Here is a 15,922-nt window from a genome sequence, read left to right as displayed (position 1 = left end):
CTACCATTTTAGAAAATATGGTGCAAAAGGGGAAGTCCCATAAAATAACTTAAAACCACGTCGTGGTAAGTAAATGGGGCCTTCATGTAAATGCTCAAAGATTGATAAGGGCACTTGCGGACCAGGCACATTTCCAATTTTATGGAGCCATACGTTTGTACACACGATTTGTGAGAAGGAATAAAAGTGCAGCCCTTGGGAGACCGGACGCTTTTCCCTAAATATATCGCTTATCGGACGGTACTTTTTTTCGTAAATTGTGGGTAAAGTGGGGCTGTGCCCAAGTTGCGAAGTGGCTAAACGGCTAAAGGGCTAAGCAGCTAAGCAGAGACGTGGAATTTTCTTTTTTGCGTGGAGGCAAACCAGAGAATTTATTTTTCCATTTTCTCTAAATGTGAAGACCCCCCTCCCCCCCCAAGTGGGACCTTCCACGGTTAACAATGCATGCACGTGTCCATATCTTTGGACCTATCTTCGCCAGCACCTTCCAGTGGTGTCCAGTTTTCTACGTCGAGGTATAACATGTTCCAAGTGGGAAAGAAGCAAATAATTTGAACCCATCCCAAGGCGATTTATTTTTTCTCCTCCAAATGTGAACCCATTTATTCTTTACTTTTTACCTTATATAGGTTTCCTTTTTACGTTTTACTTCTTATTTTATTTTATTTTTTTTTTTTTTGTACCTCCACTTGGTTAATAAAATTTCTTTTTTTCCTAAGGACAAGTGTGCTTGTCTTGTGTAAATGAATTCGTAGAATTCATAAACATATAGGTGGATTTCCTACTGTGGGAGGGGGATGCCCAAAAAGATAAAAAAAAAAATGAGAAAGGTAGAAAGAGAGAAAATCAAAGGGAATAACGATGATGATATATTTTTTTTTCTTAAATATTTCTTTATCTCCATTTATATGACTGTACTTTTTTTTTTCTCCTTCGTCTGCGCATCCAGCCCATAAAACCCAAAGTGTAAACTTTGGAAAGGTGGTTCATTCATTACGTTTATATTCCCTCGGACATGAGCCTCTAAGGACTTCTATTTACCATGCCTATCCCAAACAACCAGGGTGCACCAATTTTTTTTTTTTTTTTCTCATACACTCATTAGTAGGTAGCAAAAATTAAGCCAATTTTCTCTGTAGGGGGGGAATAACATTTTATGAATTTCCATCCCTACACATAATTGTAGTGACGTTACAGGTGTGCCCATCGCCAGCTGATCCACTGGCGAGAGAAAAGAAACTCCACACTTGATGTACACTTTGCCCCTCTATTGATGAGGTCTACCTAGAAGTAGATGAAGCATACACTTCTATTTGTACAATCACACGCATGTGTGCATGTACTTATGTGCCATGCCGTGCGACGTTCACAGCGCATGAAATAAAAAAAAAATGCTCAAGAAGAAAAAGGAGCTTTCCAACATAGATGGGGAAGAGAAAATTGCCAAGAAGAAGAGTAACTTAGCTGTGAAATCGGCTTGCTTGAAGAAAAAGGGTAACACCAGTACGGAGGCCACAGACGGGGAGGAGAAGGCGGCAAAAAGCGACCCTGTGAAGGGGAAGACGCATGGAGGAGGAGCTAAGCAGTGCACCATCGTGGAGAGAAAAAAAAGCGAGAAGGGGAAGGACCAAAAAGTTGGCGCTTCAGATGTTGCCCCCTCAAAAGTTACCGCTTCAGATGTCGCCGCTTCAAAAGTTGCCCCTTCCAAAGCTGCCGCTTCCAAAGTTGTCGGCGAAAGAGGGAGGGAGGAAAAGATCAACATAAAGGAGGCAATCATAAAGAACGTGAAGGTGCCAGACAACTATGAAATCAAGCATCTGATAGGGAGGGGGTCCTACGGGTATGTGTACCTAGCCTACGACAGAAACACGAAGACAAACGTCGCAATCAAGAAGGTGAATAGGATGTTCGAAGACCTGATTGACTGTAAGAGAATCCTCAGAGAAATAACCATCCTGAACAGGCTAAAAAGTAACTATATAATCCGATTGCGCGATTTGATAATCCCCGAGGATTTGCTACAGTTTGACGAGCTCTACATCGTGCTCGAAATAGCCGATTCGGATCTGAAGAAACTTTTTAAGACGCCAATTTATCTGACGGAGGAGCATGTGAAAACGATCCTTTACAATTTACTCTTGGGAGAAAAGTACATCCACGAGTCAGGCATTATACACAGAGATTTAAAGCCAGCCAACTGTCTACTGAACCAAGATTGCTCCGTTAAAATTTGCGACTTTGGACTAGCCAGAACGATCAACTGTGAAAATGACATTCATATTGTACAGGATTTGGAGGAGAAGGAGGAAAATGAAAAACCAGGTCCACACAATAAAAATCTGAAGAAACAACTAACCAGTCATGTGGTGACCAGATGGTATAGAGCTCCAGAGCTTATTTTGCTACAAGAAAATTATACCAATTCGATTGACATTTGGTCCACGGGGTGCATATTCGCTGAATTATTAAACATGTTGGAGAGTCATGTGAATAACCCTACAAATCGATTCCCATTATTCCCAGGTTCCTCTTGTTTTCCCCTCTCTCCTGATCATAACTCTAAGAAGGTACATGAAAAAAGCAACAGAGATCAGCTAAACATCATTTTTAACGTTATAGGAACCCCCTCGAAAGAGGATCTAAGGAGTATCAAGAAGGATGACGTCATCAGGTATATTAAGCTCTTTCCACCCAGAGACGGAATCGACTTTAGAAAAAAATTCCCCTCCATTTCGGAGGATGGAATTGACTTACTACAGTCTATGCTTAAATTTAACGCTAAGAATAGGATCACAATTGACAGCGCTCTGAGTCACCCCTACCTGAAGGATGTTAGAAAAACTAACTTGGAGAGCTTTACTGCTAGTAAGATTATTCTACCCTTCGATGATTGGATGATGCTCTCCGAGACGCAGCTCCGGTACATTTTTCTGAAGGAGATCCAGTCCTTCCACCCAGAGTTGGTCATCCCACCGAAGCTGTCTGTTCACGAGGGTACCTTCTACAACGAGGTGTAGCGGGGGGGCAGGGCACAGAGCTCTGAGTTGGACGCATCACACCCACGCTGCTCCCCATTCTAATAGTTGCCATTTGCGCAGCATGCACTACTTATTAATCTATGCCAATTTTTAAAATGCCCAATTGCATTACGGGTAGCAGCCATTCTCCCCTACATGTTCCTACTTTATCAATATTTGCGAAGCTTCTCCCATGTGCGTACGTTGTGTGAATAGACTTTTGCACCTTATTATAAATTAGGAAGGCGTTAACTCCGTTCGTGGGTGTCTTTTTTTTCTCTTTTTCTTTTCTCTTTTTTTTTTCTTTTCTTTTTTTTTTTTTTGAAAAATTTTTTTTTTTTTTTTTTTTTGTTTTTTCTATTCTTTTTTTTTTTTCTTTACCAACCCCAGTTGATTCATCCTCCATGGAAGCAATTCCACACAAGGGGTATTATTTTATTACTCCCCCAGTTGCTGTGAGGACCTTTTTTCCACACTTGGTCTGATTTTTAAAAGAACCCTTTCCTTTTATCAAATCTATCCATTGCTTCACCTTTCTTTAAACGGAATGGAGCATTTACACAGATTGCAGTGTATCAAAGGGGTGTTTTCCTTTTACCTTCCCTTACAACTGTGCCATCCAATGAAACGAAAACTGAGCGTGGGACGGTTGCTCCACCTGAGTATAGGTTGCCTATCAGTACTGGAAAAGTGGGCCACTACCCGTCTGAATGTTTCTCCCTTTTGCCACGTATGTTACAAACCGAAGTGGTAACTATACATTTTGGGCGTTCATGGGGAGGAAATTGCCCTGCCTGGGTTAATAAGCGCCGATGAAGAGATGAGCAAGGGGAATGCGAGTAGCCACAGCTACGTTCAGGCGCAGGATGTCCAGTGGATACCTTCGTATATACGTGTATACATATTTGCACTTCACTTTATCTACTAAGGCGGAGAAGTACATTCTGCCACGCACATGTCGGCAATCATCACAAGGATGGGGAAAATATAGTTCCTTTCTTCCTGTGGACCGCCCAGCTCGGTAATTCCGCTCATCCCGCGGGGGGAAGATGCAAAGTTGAGAAGGACAATTAGGCGAAGCTCACAAAGGCGAAAATAAGAAGTTCATAAGGGCGAAATTGTGGAGGCTCCCAATTGGCATCTTCAGAGCGGCCCTCGGAACGGTGCACTCTCTGCGCGCAAGGGATGTCAGCTCTCGCGCCCATTTTTTCCCCCTTTTATGCCAGAGAGGTACAAAGCAGCGGCATCGACAAGTGACGAATTTTTTCAGAGGGCTCATCGGTTTGCTCATCTGCAATCGCGCCAGCAGTTTTTTTTTTTTTTTTCTTCTTTTGCTGCTCTGATTAATATATACCCCCTTTTTGTACGTTTGGTTTTTCGCCCTCCCACCCCAAGAAGCACGAAACATTTTAAAACACTTAGCGAGAAAAGCGTCCGTTTTTGTCGTATGAATATAGCGAACGGGTGCGAAGTGGCAGGGGAGGGAAGCAGTAGGGAAATGTACCGAGGAGCATCCCATCCCGCCAAGTAATCCCTATAACGAAGTAGCCCCCTCCCACGAAGCACCCCATCTTCACGCCGTTGAGAAGATTCCCACTCTGCGAAATAAAATGCACCTATAGGAAGAGTTGCCTACACGCCGGGAAGTAATGCTCCAGTTAGTCCATGCGAATGAGGGCAAATAGTCGGCTAAGCGAATAAGCTCTCCCCACCCCCAAACACACGCTGGAGAAGATCAGCACGTATGTATATACTTATACACATGTGCATACATATACATATGCACCCGTATGTGTACCTACGCCTGCTCTCGTGTACGTACTTCAGGTACATGTTAGTGGCAAGCGCGCAGTATGGATGATAAGGAAGACCTCGTCAGAAGAAGCCAGGCCACTCACCGGAAAGCGCAGGGCAGAAGTCATGCGGGCGCGGTGGAAGAGAGGAGCACCAGCGAGAAAGAAAAACGAGAAGCTAGAGACGGCAGGGACGGGAACGGAGGCAAAGGTGCAGGCCAGGAGAACGGCGGTGAACAGAATGGCGGCGTCCAAACCGATAGCGAGACAAACGCATTGGAAGGAGAGAAGATAAAAATCAGCACGAGGAGTATAGTCCTATTCCAAGTGATCCTCTTCCTAGTGTTCTTTTTCGTGCTTCTCATCGGTTCATTTAACTTCAGCTTTAAGCTTTTCCAGGTGAGGGAAAAGCACCTGTACGAGCTCCTAAACAGCATAAAGGATTTGTCGTCCTGTGGGTATGCGGATTATCGGACAGAGGCTGAAGAAGGAGGCGGATCCGTCCAACACGAAAACCCAGATCAGTTAATCAACTCCACTAATGACCTTTCGAACGAAAGCTTAAATTTTAAGTACTATTTCACACGAGGGAAGCATTACAAGAAAACAGAGAAAGAAATGAACAAGAGGAAGAAGAAGAAGAAGAAGAAGAAGGAGAAGAATGCAGATATCAAAATATTCATATGCCTAAATAAAAAGAAGAAATTATTCCATTTTACCAATTTTTACGATATCATGCAAAGGGGTAAAAAATGTGTATTAAAAATTGTTACCTTTTTTTTTAACGAAATATGGAACGCCCTTTTTGGCAAAGAATTGGATAACTCCAACGATGTAGAAGCGGACCATTTGTTGAATGGCGATTATGTAAGATTCGGTGGGGAAGTAGCTGCTACTTATGCCCGCTTCAACAAACTAATGCGTGTTACCAAATCGTATACGAAAAAGTACTACGTCGATATGGAGTCCCTGTTTTATCTCTACCTGGACGATATATGCTACTACCACGACTTCGCCCTCTTGGGGGGAACTTCCCCACCTCATCCGCAACAGCACCCGCAACATTCGCGGAAGAAGAAAGACATCACTCTGTTGATAAAGCACATAAGCAAATACCTGAAGGACGACGTGCTGCTGAACATGCTGCACACGTTGTACTTCGGCATATGCGTGGACGGCGCCGTTTTGGCCAACTCCATCAAGGGAGGGCGAAAAAACGTGAAAGAAGAAGAAGTGAGAAAAAAAAACCTTCCCGTCTCCTTAAACAACGCACACATTTTGGAAGACATAAAAACGTATCAAGGCTACTACGAGGTGCACCACAAAATGGAGAAAATGCGAAACGCAAGTAGGTACATCATTGTTCTGAGCAGAATAACGAAGAAAATAAAAACGATAGACAATTTGAAGAGGCTAAATGGGTGTTTCAAAAAGTACATAGGAAATTTAAAAACAATTCCTTTTTACTTCTTTCTGGATGATTTTTTCGACACGCCATGTTATGTGTACAACAAATTAATTAGAAACATCCTACGATATTATTATAAAGGAATATTCCTCTACTTCATCATTCTTCTTGGATGCATTCACGTATTCTTCTCTCCCTTCCCAATTACGCTGGTACACTTTCGGCGATTTTTTATTTATTTTTTAATAATGATGTATCGCCTATTCATTCTGTATTTTATCCCATCCATAATTCAGTACATCATTTATAAATTCCATTACTTTAAAAAGGAGGAGCACATGCATATCTTTGACTACTCAGATCACGTCATTTTATTTTCCACCCTCCTGTTCATTATATCCCTTGAGACAAAGGCTATTGAGTATACTATCAGACATCAGAAGATCAGCTCTGATTATTTCCATTTTAAGTACAACAGAAAATTGTGTGTTTTTTTATTAAAATTCATTTTGTTTTATTACTACGTTCTTATTTTTTTTTTCCTTTACACGAGTTATTTCACTTCGAAATATTTCCATACCACCAATGAGATTTTTGTCGCTTATTTTTTTTCCACATTTTCCATATTTTTTATTTTTTATTTCTGTTTATATAAAAATTATTTCAGTTTTTACAGCATAGGGATTACTTCCTATGTGCATAAGAATGCCCATCATGCTCCCCCCCACTCATTTCACGCGTCCCCCTACGTTTACAGCGCCTACGCTTCTCTGCGGGACAAGTTTCCCGTGGATTGAGGCGCCGCGAAGTTCGCGCCCAGCCCCATGTGTAGCGAAGTGTGCATCCAGATGTGTGGCCATTTATGTGGTGATGTGTGTGACCATGTATGCTGTGATGTATATTTTTTTTGCACGCGATAATTGCCCATCAGGTGCCACCACCCCCTGCGGAGCGCCTCCTCTGTTTGCACATTGCTCATCCGGTGTGCGGTCCTGCGTACTGCTCTCCTTGCACCCCCGTTTGTACCTTCACACCTTACACCCCTTGTGCACGTTTGTGAATACGCTTATGCCGGGGGATCTACACCTGCCTGTACGTGCAAGGCGTTTCTATCTACATCATTTGGGTATTCCCTGCGGCAAACTGCTTAATCCTGAGCCGGAGTAACTCCCCCTTCGTAGTTTGCATTTTACTCCATTTTTAATGCGCATTGCACGAAAGGAAATTTTTTGATCTTATTAATGTTTCCATGTTTTGTCTGTCTTTATTTTTATATATGTAAATATATATATTTTTTCCTTTTAACCATCTCTAATGGTTCCCCCATCCTTGCAGCATCGTTCTGCTGGAAGTATGCCATATGTGCCCATTGAAGCGTCTCCATCTGTGCCCTTGGCTGCGCACCTTTATTTATGCATGACCATATATCTACCCTATTCACTGTTTTGCCGCTCTTGGCACTGCCCTTTTTTTTTCTTTTTTTTTTTTTTGTTGTTAAATGAAGGCAGAGAAGTGCACCTTCCCCCTCCTTCCTCACAAATTAAAAGCTTTTTGTATCCCCAAAAAATAACGAATCATAATAAAAGAGTTTTTGCCAATATAAATAGATCACCAGGTTAGGCGGTCCAGGAATCGTTATGCAGTTCGAAATGCATATAGAGGATGTTCCGACTTCTCGCGCATTTGCGGTTGTTTACGTGTACATGTGTATGGCTGGGAGTGGTTCGTCAAAATGGGGTAAGGAAAAAAAAAAGAAAAAAAAAGGTGCACGAGGGTGTCCAATTTTGAGGTTACGCCCAAATTGCGATGGGATGTTCGTCATCGAGACAGGCAGTGATACTTGCCGCTTCCCGCTTGCTCCCTCGCATCGCTGTGTCCAGTAGGTATAACCCCCCAAAAAAGGGGGTCCTCCTCCTAGCCTGTTTACTCCCCCCCCATCAGTTGCGACAAAATGTTGTGCCCCTCTGAATCAACTCGACAAGGTAATTATCCGGGTCGTACACAAAAGCGATGTTGCTCATTTGCCCCTCGTGTAACTTCTTCTTAAAAGTAATACCCAGTTTTTCTAACTCCTGGCAGTAGTTTACAAGATCATCGACCAGGAAGCCAATGTGGCCGAACCCTCTCGGCTCGGTGTTCCCATTGTGGTATGCAAATGGGTCGTCACTTTCTGTGCCATGATTGTGTGTTAATTCCAGGACGGGTTCCCACGAAGTTTTCAGATTTTCATAATCTTCATCAGACTGGTACGCCTTCTTTAGCTCTTCAAAATTGTAGTGACGCTGATTTTGCTCCTCCTCCTTTGTAGAAATATCTCCACCCTTTTTATCCTCCAAATAAGGGGACTTCAAAAAGTATAGGGAGAAATCCGACGCATGCTTAATGTGAACTAATTTCATACCCAATATGTGTAAGTAGAAATATAAGCTTTTTTCAGGGTTCTTAACCCTAATCATGGTTTGTGAGAAGTTTGTAATGCTTTTGTTGTTCTTCCATTTGACTTCACTGGATCGCTTGACTATTTCAATCCAGTAGTCATTCGGGTCGAGTGCAAAGCCAATGGTCTTCATTTTCGTTTCATGGGGCAATTTGTGAAATTTTACTTTTTTCTCTTTAAAAAGGTAATCACAAAATTCGACCACATTGTGGCAGTTAAAAGCGATATGTCCAAATCCTCTATCATTATCATTGTTTCCGTTGCTTAACTTTTCCGTACTGTTATGATTATGGGTTAATTCTAGGCAGACCGTCTTCAAATTCCAAAGGTATTTCTCCGATTCGATCGTATTCGGTGGGGGAATCTTCTTCCTTTCTTCTTCGTCATACGGAGGGGTTATCAAAAAATACAGGGAGAAGTTGTACTCATCAAAATGGTATGTGTGGATGTTAATCATTCCAAAGTTCTTTTCGTAAAAGGCGACCGTTTCTTTTGGGTTATAGATACGCAGCATGGTCTGCTGCCAAGTTGCGTTGTACCTGGCGCCCAATGCTAGGCTCGGTTTGGATTCGACCATCGTCAACAGGGAGGGGGGGAGAGGTACGTAAGTACACCTATGTGCGAACGATCGTATGTTTCGTAATTGTTCGTACACCTACGGATGCGCGAGTACGCCGTCAGCTCATAGGCCGCCTGTGACGTCGCGTCCGTTAGTTATTCTTGCCTGTTGTTTCTGCGAAATGTCGCGCCCTGCACTTTCATGTGGGGAAGGAACTTCGGGGGGGGTTTCCTTAAGGACGCTGTTTTCATAAGCGTATTCTTTTAACCACCAACCATGGTATTGCGCAATGACGGGAGTGATGCTCGGCAAGTTCCTCAACGTTGTTCATATTTGCTTCTTCTGTGGGGTTGTTTTCCTTCCTTTGTGTTTTTTTTTTTTTTACTCTTTAAATTGTGTGGAGGGCGCGTTTTTCCCGTTAGCCACATTTGGTAAGTACACTATATTTATATATATATTTTTTCCCCAATGGAGTTCACTCGCCATAGCATAATGTTAACCAGAGCAACGGTGTAGAAACGTTTTTTTTTTTTTTTTGTTGCTCCGTTTTGTTACACAGTTGATTGGATGAGGCACCCACAGAAGCACAGTTTGTTAATCCGTTGTGGGAGTATCCCCCTTACGTGAGGGAGGGAAGCCAAATGGAAGCTAAGATCTCTTCGGTTACACGAAAAAAGGAACGAAAAAAAAATGAGAAAAAAACAAAACAGCGGAGCAGCGAATGGGTAAAAAAAAAAAGAAAAAAAAAGAAAAAGGGAATACGTGGGACACAATTACAGGATATCCAATATGTTCTTTCTCTTCTTCTTAGATTTGTTAAGATTTAGGTAGTTATCAGTGTTGCCAAGGCTGGGAATGTTTTTTCCTAGGTTTGTCACATTTGACCTCTTTGCGCTGTTTACTCTGTTCGGGATGGGAGGCTTGTTTGGCGCATCCCTTTCTTGGACATTGCTCAGGGGATCTACTTTCGTCGCCTCCTTTACCGTGTCTGATTCCTCCTCCCATTTGATACTCCCATCATGTTTTCTTTTTTTTTGAACGTTGCTATGTTGGCCTGAACTGTTAAGATTTTTGAAGTTGTTATTTTTTCCACAACTATTACTTTGGATCATCGGGGGGAGGATCTCCCTCTTAATCGTGCAGCTACTTGTGCCGTAGTCAATGGTGAAGAGATCTTTGATTCTGTCCAAAGCAATCGCTTCGTTTATTGGCTCGTCTGTGGGATTGTTATCCAAATGGGGGGGGTCCTCCTCGGGGTTATCCCCAGGGAAGTCCTCTTCAGCGTTGACTCCACCCAAAGGGATATTTCCTTGCAAATTATCCTTCGCTTTAACATCCCCCGTTTGGTCCCCGGGTGTTTCCTTTTTTACTGCATAATTATCTATCTCGTTGATGAGAAAAAGGCCCCAAATGGACGGATTACTTCGGACATTCAGTCCATCGGAATTCTTAAGCGGGGCATTGTTTACTTTATTTTTATAGTTCCTTAAAGTGTGTTGTCTTTTACGCTTACAAAGAAAGCATATATACCGGATGGAATTCTTTTGATCAATATGCTTAATTTCGCAGTTGTAAAAGGGGATGTATATTAAGTTGCAGTAGTGGCAGCAGACATTATCCAACAGCAGAGTGTTTTTTGTAATTTTTTTAATTAGAGTGATATATTTCATGGATAGTTTGGTATTGTTATACACAGTTGACATGGCTAAGTTCCACAGATACTCAATTCTTTTATCAGTTTCGCCGTGTCCAGTTATTTCGGAAAATTTTATCCTTTGTATGTAGGCGTCCACTCGATTTTTCCTCTCCGCATTTCCCCCCTGCATGTTTTAAGCGCTGGCTTTGCCAGGATGTTATACTTACGTGTTTCTTCTTGGCGAGATTCCCTCTCTTTTTTTTTTTTTTATTTTTTTTTTTTGCGTACACCTACCTCTTGCTATACATTCAAATTTTGTACTTCTTTTTCGAAGTATGTATGCCACCATACGTATTATTTTCCCTGCGTGTATATCCACAGATTTGTGCTTCCCCAGTGGGCGAAAACGTTGAAACCGCTTGCGTGTGGGCGGTTGGGCAGGAGAATTTACTGGGCGCTTTTAACCTTCTTGTAAGGCATTTTTCTTTTTTTTCCTTCTCGACACGTACACGTATCGTGGTAGCGTTTTGGGTTTATTAGAAAATTTTACTTCCAATCCGTTTTGCTCCTATTCTTATTCGAATTATTTCTCCAAGGTACGCTACTTTTTTCTCTTCCTTCAGCCATGACATGGTCGTATCGAGCAGCAGGGCGTACTTTACAGCGAACGTTTAGCAGCGCCTATTTTTCTGAGGCACAGAAATGGGCGCTGTTTGGAAAGAAGACGAAGCGACTGTAATGTCGACGCGGTTAACGCGGGTAACGTTGAAATGAAAGGGACAAAGCAGCAGCAGGGAAGCATGCTTTGAAAAAATAGTGCGAGCGATTCTGCTGCGTTTCTTTTTTTTCTTTCAAAATGGTTTTTGTTCGCTCATGCCGTTTCAGCAACACGCATCTGGCGTATTTTTCTTTCTTTTTCTACCACGATTTTTCGCACTGAATGGCGAATTTCAAATGAGCAGTCGGGTCGTTCGGATAAAAAAAGAGGTCAAAATGGGTTACAGCAAAAAAAAGTAGAAGGCTGCAGGGGGGCATAAAATCGAACAGAAAAAGGAAAAAAAAATAGCAGCACATTTTTTCACAAAAAAAAAAAAAAAACAAACAAAATTTTGCAAATTTGAGGGGAACAAAGAAGAAAATTTACTGACGTGATAGGTGACACCAAAAATTTTCTCCCCTTCTACAGTTTATGTAAAGCAGGAAAAAAGGGGCACAAGAACAATGCGAAAAGGTTTGTCCTTTGTAACGCAGAAATATATACGTCCCCCGAACCCATGTTTTCTTATTATTGTAAAATGAGGGTGGGGTCCATCCTGTGTGACGGTTAAAGTGCCTCATTGAGGGGGCAACATGTGCCACCCCTCTTTGCATACGCCACATTTGGGATTTCCTTCAAATTTGAATAAAATGGGTGAGGGTCCACAAAAGGGGGGACACGTTATTAAGATACAGCCAATTGTGCATCTTCCCGAGGTGTGCAGAAGAGAGTCACGAGATTCAATTCTCTATCATGATGCGGCTCCTTTACTTGGATCCCCCCGCTGAGGGTCCCTTTTCACCCTTATTGAAACGGTGATAGTACTTACTCAAGTTGCGCGGATTCTCCACCAACTTGATAAAGGTCGTGTTCCCGTCGCTGGAGTACGAAATAGAGTTGGGGACGACTTTGAAATTTTTCACAAGGTATGGCATCCTCTCTTGAGCTTCCATCGTCGGAAACTGGAGAGTCAACACTTGGACGTCCCTAATTCTGTTAATCATCGTTTGGATAATTTTAATGAGGACATCACAATTTGTGCCAACTTTCGCCGAAATGGGCAGCACATTCTTCGGCTTAGTTTTATACAAATGAAGGAGTTCCTCGTCTGCCAGTTTGTCCACCTTATTCCACACTTCAATCATATTGCATTTTAGAAAATCGCTGGGGATGCCTATCTTCTGTAACGTATCAATGACACACTTTTTATGTTGCTCTCTGTAGGGGTGGCACACATCGATCACGTGAATAAGGATGTCTGCATTCTTAATTGCTTCCAACGTTACCTTAAATGACTCGTACAAAGAGAAAGGGATGTTCTGAATGAACCCAATTGAATCGATAAATATGCTGGAGTGACCATCCGAAATTTTTACACTTTTAAAAGCATTATCCAAAGTTTGAAACAATAGATTCCTTGCCTTCAAATTAGACTTGGTTAAATAATTTATTAATTTTGTTTTTCCAACATTTGTATATCCTACCACGGCTATTAACGCTTTGTGCTTTCTAGCACTCCTCTGTAGTGCATTATTATTTTTGCATTTTGCTAATTCCTTCTTCAGCTTTGCATACAAATTTTGAATGATTCTTTTTTCATACTCTTTGTACGTCTCTGAGCTCTTTATGTAGCTACTTGTGTACCCCAGGTGGTCGTAATTTTTGTTTTTTCCCATCTGCCTATCCACATGGAACGTGTTTTGTCGGCTGTGCTTTTCCTCGTAATCAAAATTTGATTTCCCCAGTACATTATTTTCGATATATTTTATATATTTCATCCTTGATTTGTTATCTTCTGCGTAGGTGTTGAAAATAAAGTTGGCCCTGGCTAGTTCCAGCTGCAGTTTGCTCAGGTTGCTTTTTGCCCTGCTCTTCAGTATCTGCAGGATGATGCTGTACCGGTCGAAGAGCTCGACGTAGAGAGGCACGTTGCTGTTCTCTGCATCATCGCGGGAAACAACACGCTCTTCCTCCGCCTCTCCCAAAGCAGCATGCTCTTCCCCCTCGCTGACGCTTCCATCTTCCTGGTCCTCCTGCTCCGCCTGCCTTTCCATCCATTGGTTATACATCTCGACGTACGCGAGCTCCTCCCCCCTGGCGTGTTCCGCGCCGCCATAATCCTCAGCACTAAATTCTGATGCCCTCACTGAGAGGCAGTCTTCTCCCCTCTCCTTCTCCCTACTCAACTTCAACTCATCATGATGGCTCCGCAGCAGGCTGTTAAACAGCATATCCAGGTTTCTGAACTGTTCGGGCGAAAGCAGCGTGTTAATAAACACATACGGCGTTGGGTGTTTTAGAAAATAGGTCGACAGCTCATTCAATTTGCCTTTTCCAAAGTAAAACTTGTTATCTATTCTGTTTGTTTTCATTATAATTGACTCTGCAATTTTTTTTTCTAGGTCGTCCCCCTGCGGAGGCACCTCCTCGGAGGGGGCATCTGTCTCTGCCTCTGCCCCCTCGTCTTCCCCTGCGTATTCATTTGTGTGGCACTTTTCCGCCTCATTCGTATCACCCCCACAGGGTGTCTCTCCGTTTGAGTGACGTGTGCCCCTGAATGTGTCTTCCTCACGGTATCTATTAGCCAAATCCTCCCCTTCACCTTCCTCTTTAGACCCACTTGGGTGTTTAAAAAATGTCCACCCCCCCAACGGCATCGAAATTCCATTTGCAACTTTGAAGCCAGCCGACCGAGCTAACCCTAAGGCTTCCTGCGCCTCGTAGATTATTTCGTTAAAGGACTTGCTTCCATTTTTCGTTTTCTTTAATGTCGGATGGAGTACGATAATTTCCTTTTTCCTTCCGTTTGTGAAACTTCGCTTCTGTGTTCGCGGGAAAGTTCGTAAAGTAGTGGACCATCGGAGCATTTTAACGCATCGCCATATGGGAGTGGTGGAGTGTGTTCACGTGCTCTTCTGGGGCAGCTTATACTGGGGTGGTACATCAAAAGAGGGGCGACGATCGGGGGGAAATGAAGAGGAGTCTATGGCCACACATTACTTTTCCTACCCGTTTTGTCATTTCTTTACCTTTTTTTTTCTGGCGCTTTTCTGAGTGAATATCTCGGCGGAAAAACAGGATGCACAATTGTGCTAACCACTTTCAATTGGAAACGTTTTAAGGGGAAAGAGCTTTGTGCCGATTTTTAGGGTGACACAATTGGTGGTTGCTGTAGACAGACGTCCTGTTCTGCTATTTTTTTGGGAAATAATTGCTCCAGGGTTGCACCGGCTGTTCGACAGAATGTTGTTTTTTTTTATTCTTCTGCCCCCTTGTTGAGCGTTACCGAGGTGAGCAAACCGAAAAGCGGCAAAACGAAATGGGTTACCCCCTTTGGTTAAGGAACGTCCTTCTGATTGGTTACGCAATTGGAGGAAGCGAGAGGGACAGGCCCCTTCTTCGGTCACATGTTGGCCTTTCTAGGCGATGGAAATGGTAAGCTCCCCCTGGGATGCGGAACATCCACATGTATGTATATATATACATATGCCTGTGCGCACTGACATTTGGAAGGCTGGCAAATGAATTTAAGATCAGGGATAGTCGTACATTATATGCCATGTGGAAAGGCGATCCCTACTAGCAGAGTAAATTGCTGTGTATGCCACTGAGCATACCAAACTGATGCACTATTTCTACAGGAGTTTTTTTCCTTTTCACCTAGGCGGCAAGTTGGCATGGTAATCGGAACTATAATCAACAATAATATATTCACACTGTTTTTCCTTAAGGAAGCCAATCCGTGTGTATCCCCCCCACAATGGCAACGATTTTGCGTTGCCGGCGCGCCTGAACAGTGACTCGTGCATTTAGACGTACCCCTTTTGCTGGGCGTACGACCCAACAGAGGAAAGAATAGGTCATTCCGCCGGACATGCTGCGTATCGCTGAAGTGCATACGGTATTGCTTAACTTGCGTGTTGCTAGTACGCATAGGGCCTCAAGAGAAAAAAATACCCTAATGTTGGGCGAAACTTTTGTGACATTCCCCTGGGAGGCAGTTTGTAGGGTGTTTTCTGCTTCGCCCTGCCGATATGCCAGGTGGCATGTCGGGTGAGCCGTGATATATGCACGTACAGAGAAAAGCCAAAATTCTAAAAAAAAAAAAAAAAAAATCTATGTGCGGTGGCTCACGCTTGTAATCCCAGCACTTTGGGAAGCCGAGACGGGCGGATCACGAGGTCAGGAGATCGAGACCATCCTGGCTGACATTGTGAAACCCTGTCTCTACTAAAAACTACAAAAAACTAGCCGGGCGAGGTGGCGGGCGCCTGTAGTCCCAGCTACTCGGGAGGCTGAGGCAGGAGAATGGCGT

At 43.0% G+C, this 15,922-nt stretch overlaps 5 protein-coding genes across 5 annotated transcripts; 2 read left to right on the top strand and 3 right to left on the bottom strand.

Moving 5' to 3' along the window:
* Positions 1–1,391: 1,391 nt before the first annotated feature.
* On the top strand, positions 1,392–3,017 carry C922_04102 (CMGC/MAPK protein kinase; the record flags this gene model as incomplete). Its single annotated transcript, XM_008819687.1, has 1 exon — positions 1,392–3,017. One exon carries the CDS (start codon positions 1,392–1,394, stop codon positions 3,015–3,017), a length of 1,626 nt encoding a protein of 541 aa, XP_008817909.1.
* Positions 3,018–4,870: 1,853 nt separating this feature from the next.
* C922_04101 (hypothetical protein) lies at positions 4,871–7,015 on the top strand (the record flags this gene model as incomplete). The annotated part of the gene is made up of 1 exon (XM_008819686.1): positions 4,871–7,015. One exon carries the CDS (start codon positions 4,871–4,873, stop codon positions 7,013–7,015), a length of 2,145 nt encoding a protein of 714 aa, XP_008817908.1.
* A 1,140-nt stretch (positions 7,016–8,155) lies between these two features.
* On the bottom strand, positions 8,156–9,232 carry C922_04100 (lactoylglutathione lyase; the record flags this gene model as incomplete). Its single annotated transcript, XM_008819685.1, has 1 exon — positions 8,156–9,232. One exon carries the CDS (start codon positions 9,230–9,232, stop codon positions 8,156–8,158), a length of 1,077 nt encoding a protein of 358 aa, XP_008817907.1.
* Positions 9,233–9,987: 755 nt separating this feature from the next.
* C922_04099 (hypothetical protein) lies at positions 9,988–11,040 on the bottom strand (the record flags this gene model as incomplete). Its single annotated transcript, XM_008819684.1, has 1 exon — positions 9,988–11,040. The coding sequence occupies one exon, from the start codon at positions 11,038–11,040 to the stop codon at positions 9,988–9,990; it is 1,053 nt and encodes a 350-aa protein (XP_008817906.1).
* A 1,334-nt stretch (positions 11,041–12,374) lies between these two features.
* C922_04098 (hypothetical protein) lies at positions 12,375–14,474 on the bottom strand (the record flags this gene model as incomplete). The annotated part of the gene is made up of 1 exon (XM_008819683.1): positions 12,375–14,474. The coding sequence occupies one exon, from the start codon at positions 14,472–14,474 to the stop codon at positions 12,375–12,377; it is 2,100 nt and encodes a 699-aa protein (XP_008817905.1).
* Positions 14,475–15,922: the final 1,448 nt, after the last annotated feature.

Source organism: Plasmodium inui (assembly GCF_000524495.1).
Source record: "Plasmodium inui San Antonio 1 unplaced genomic scaffold supercont1.19, whole genome shotgun sequence".
NCBI lineage: Eukaryota > Apicomplexa > Aconoidasida > Haemosporida > Plasmodiidae > Plasmodium > Plasmodium inui.
The sequence above is the reverse complement of the archived record's forward strand: the minus strand, read 5'-3'. Positions and strand labels throughout refer to the sequence as shown.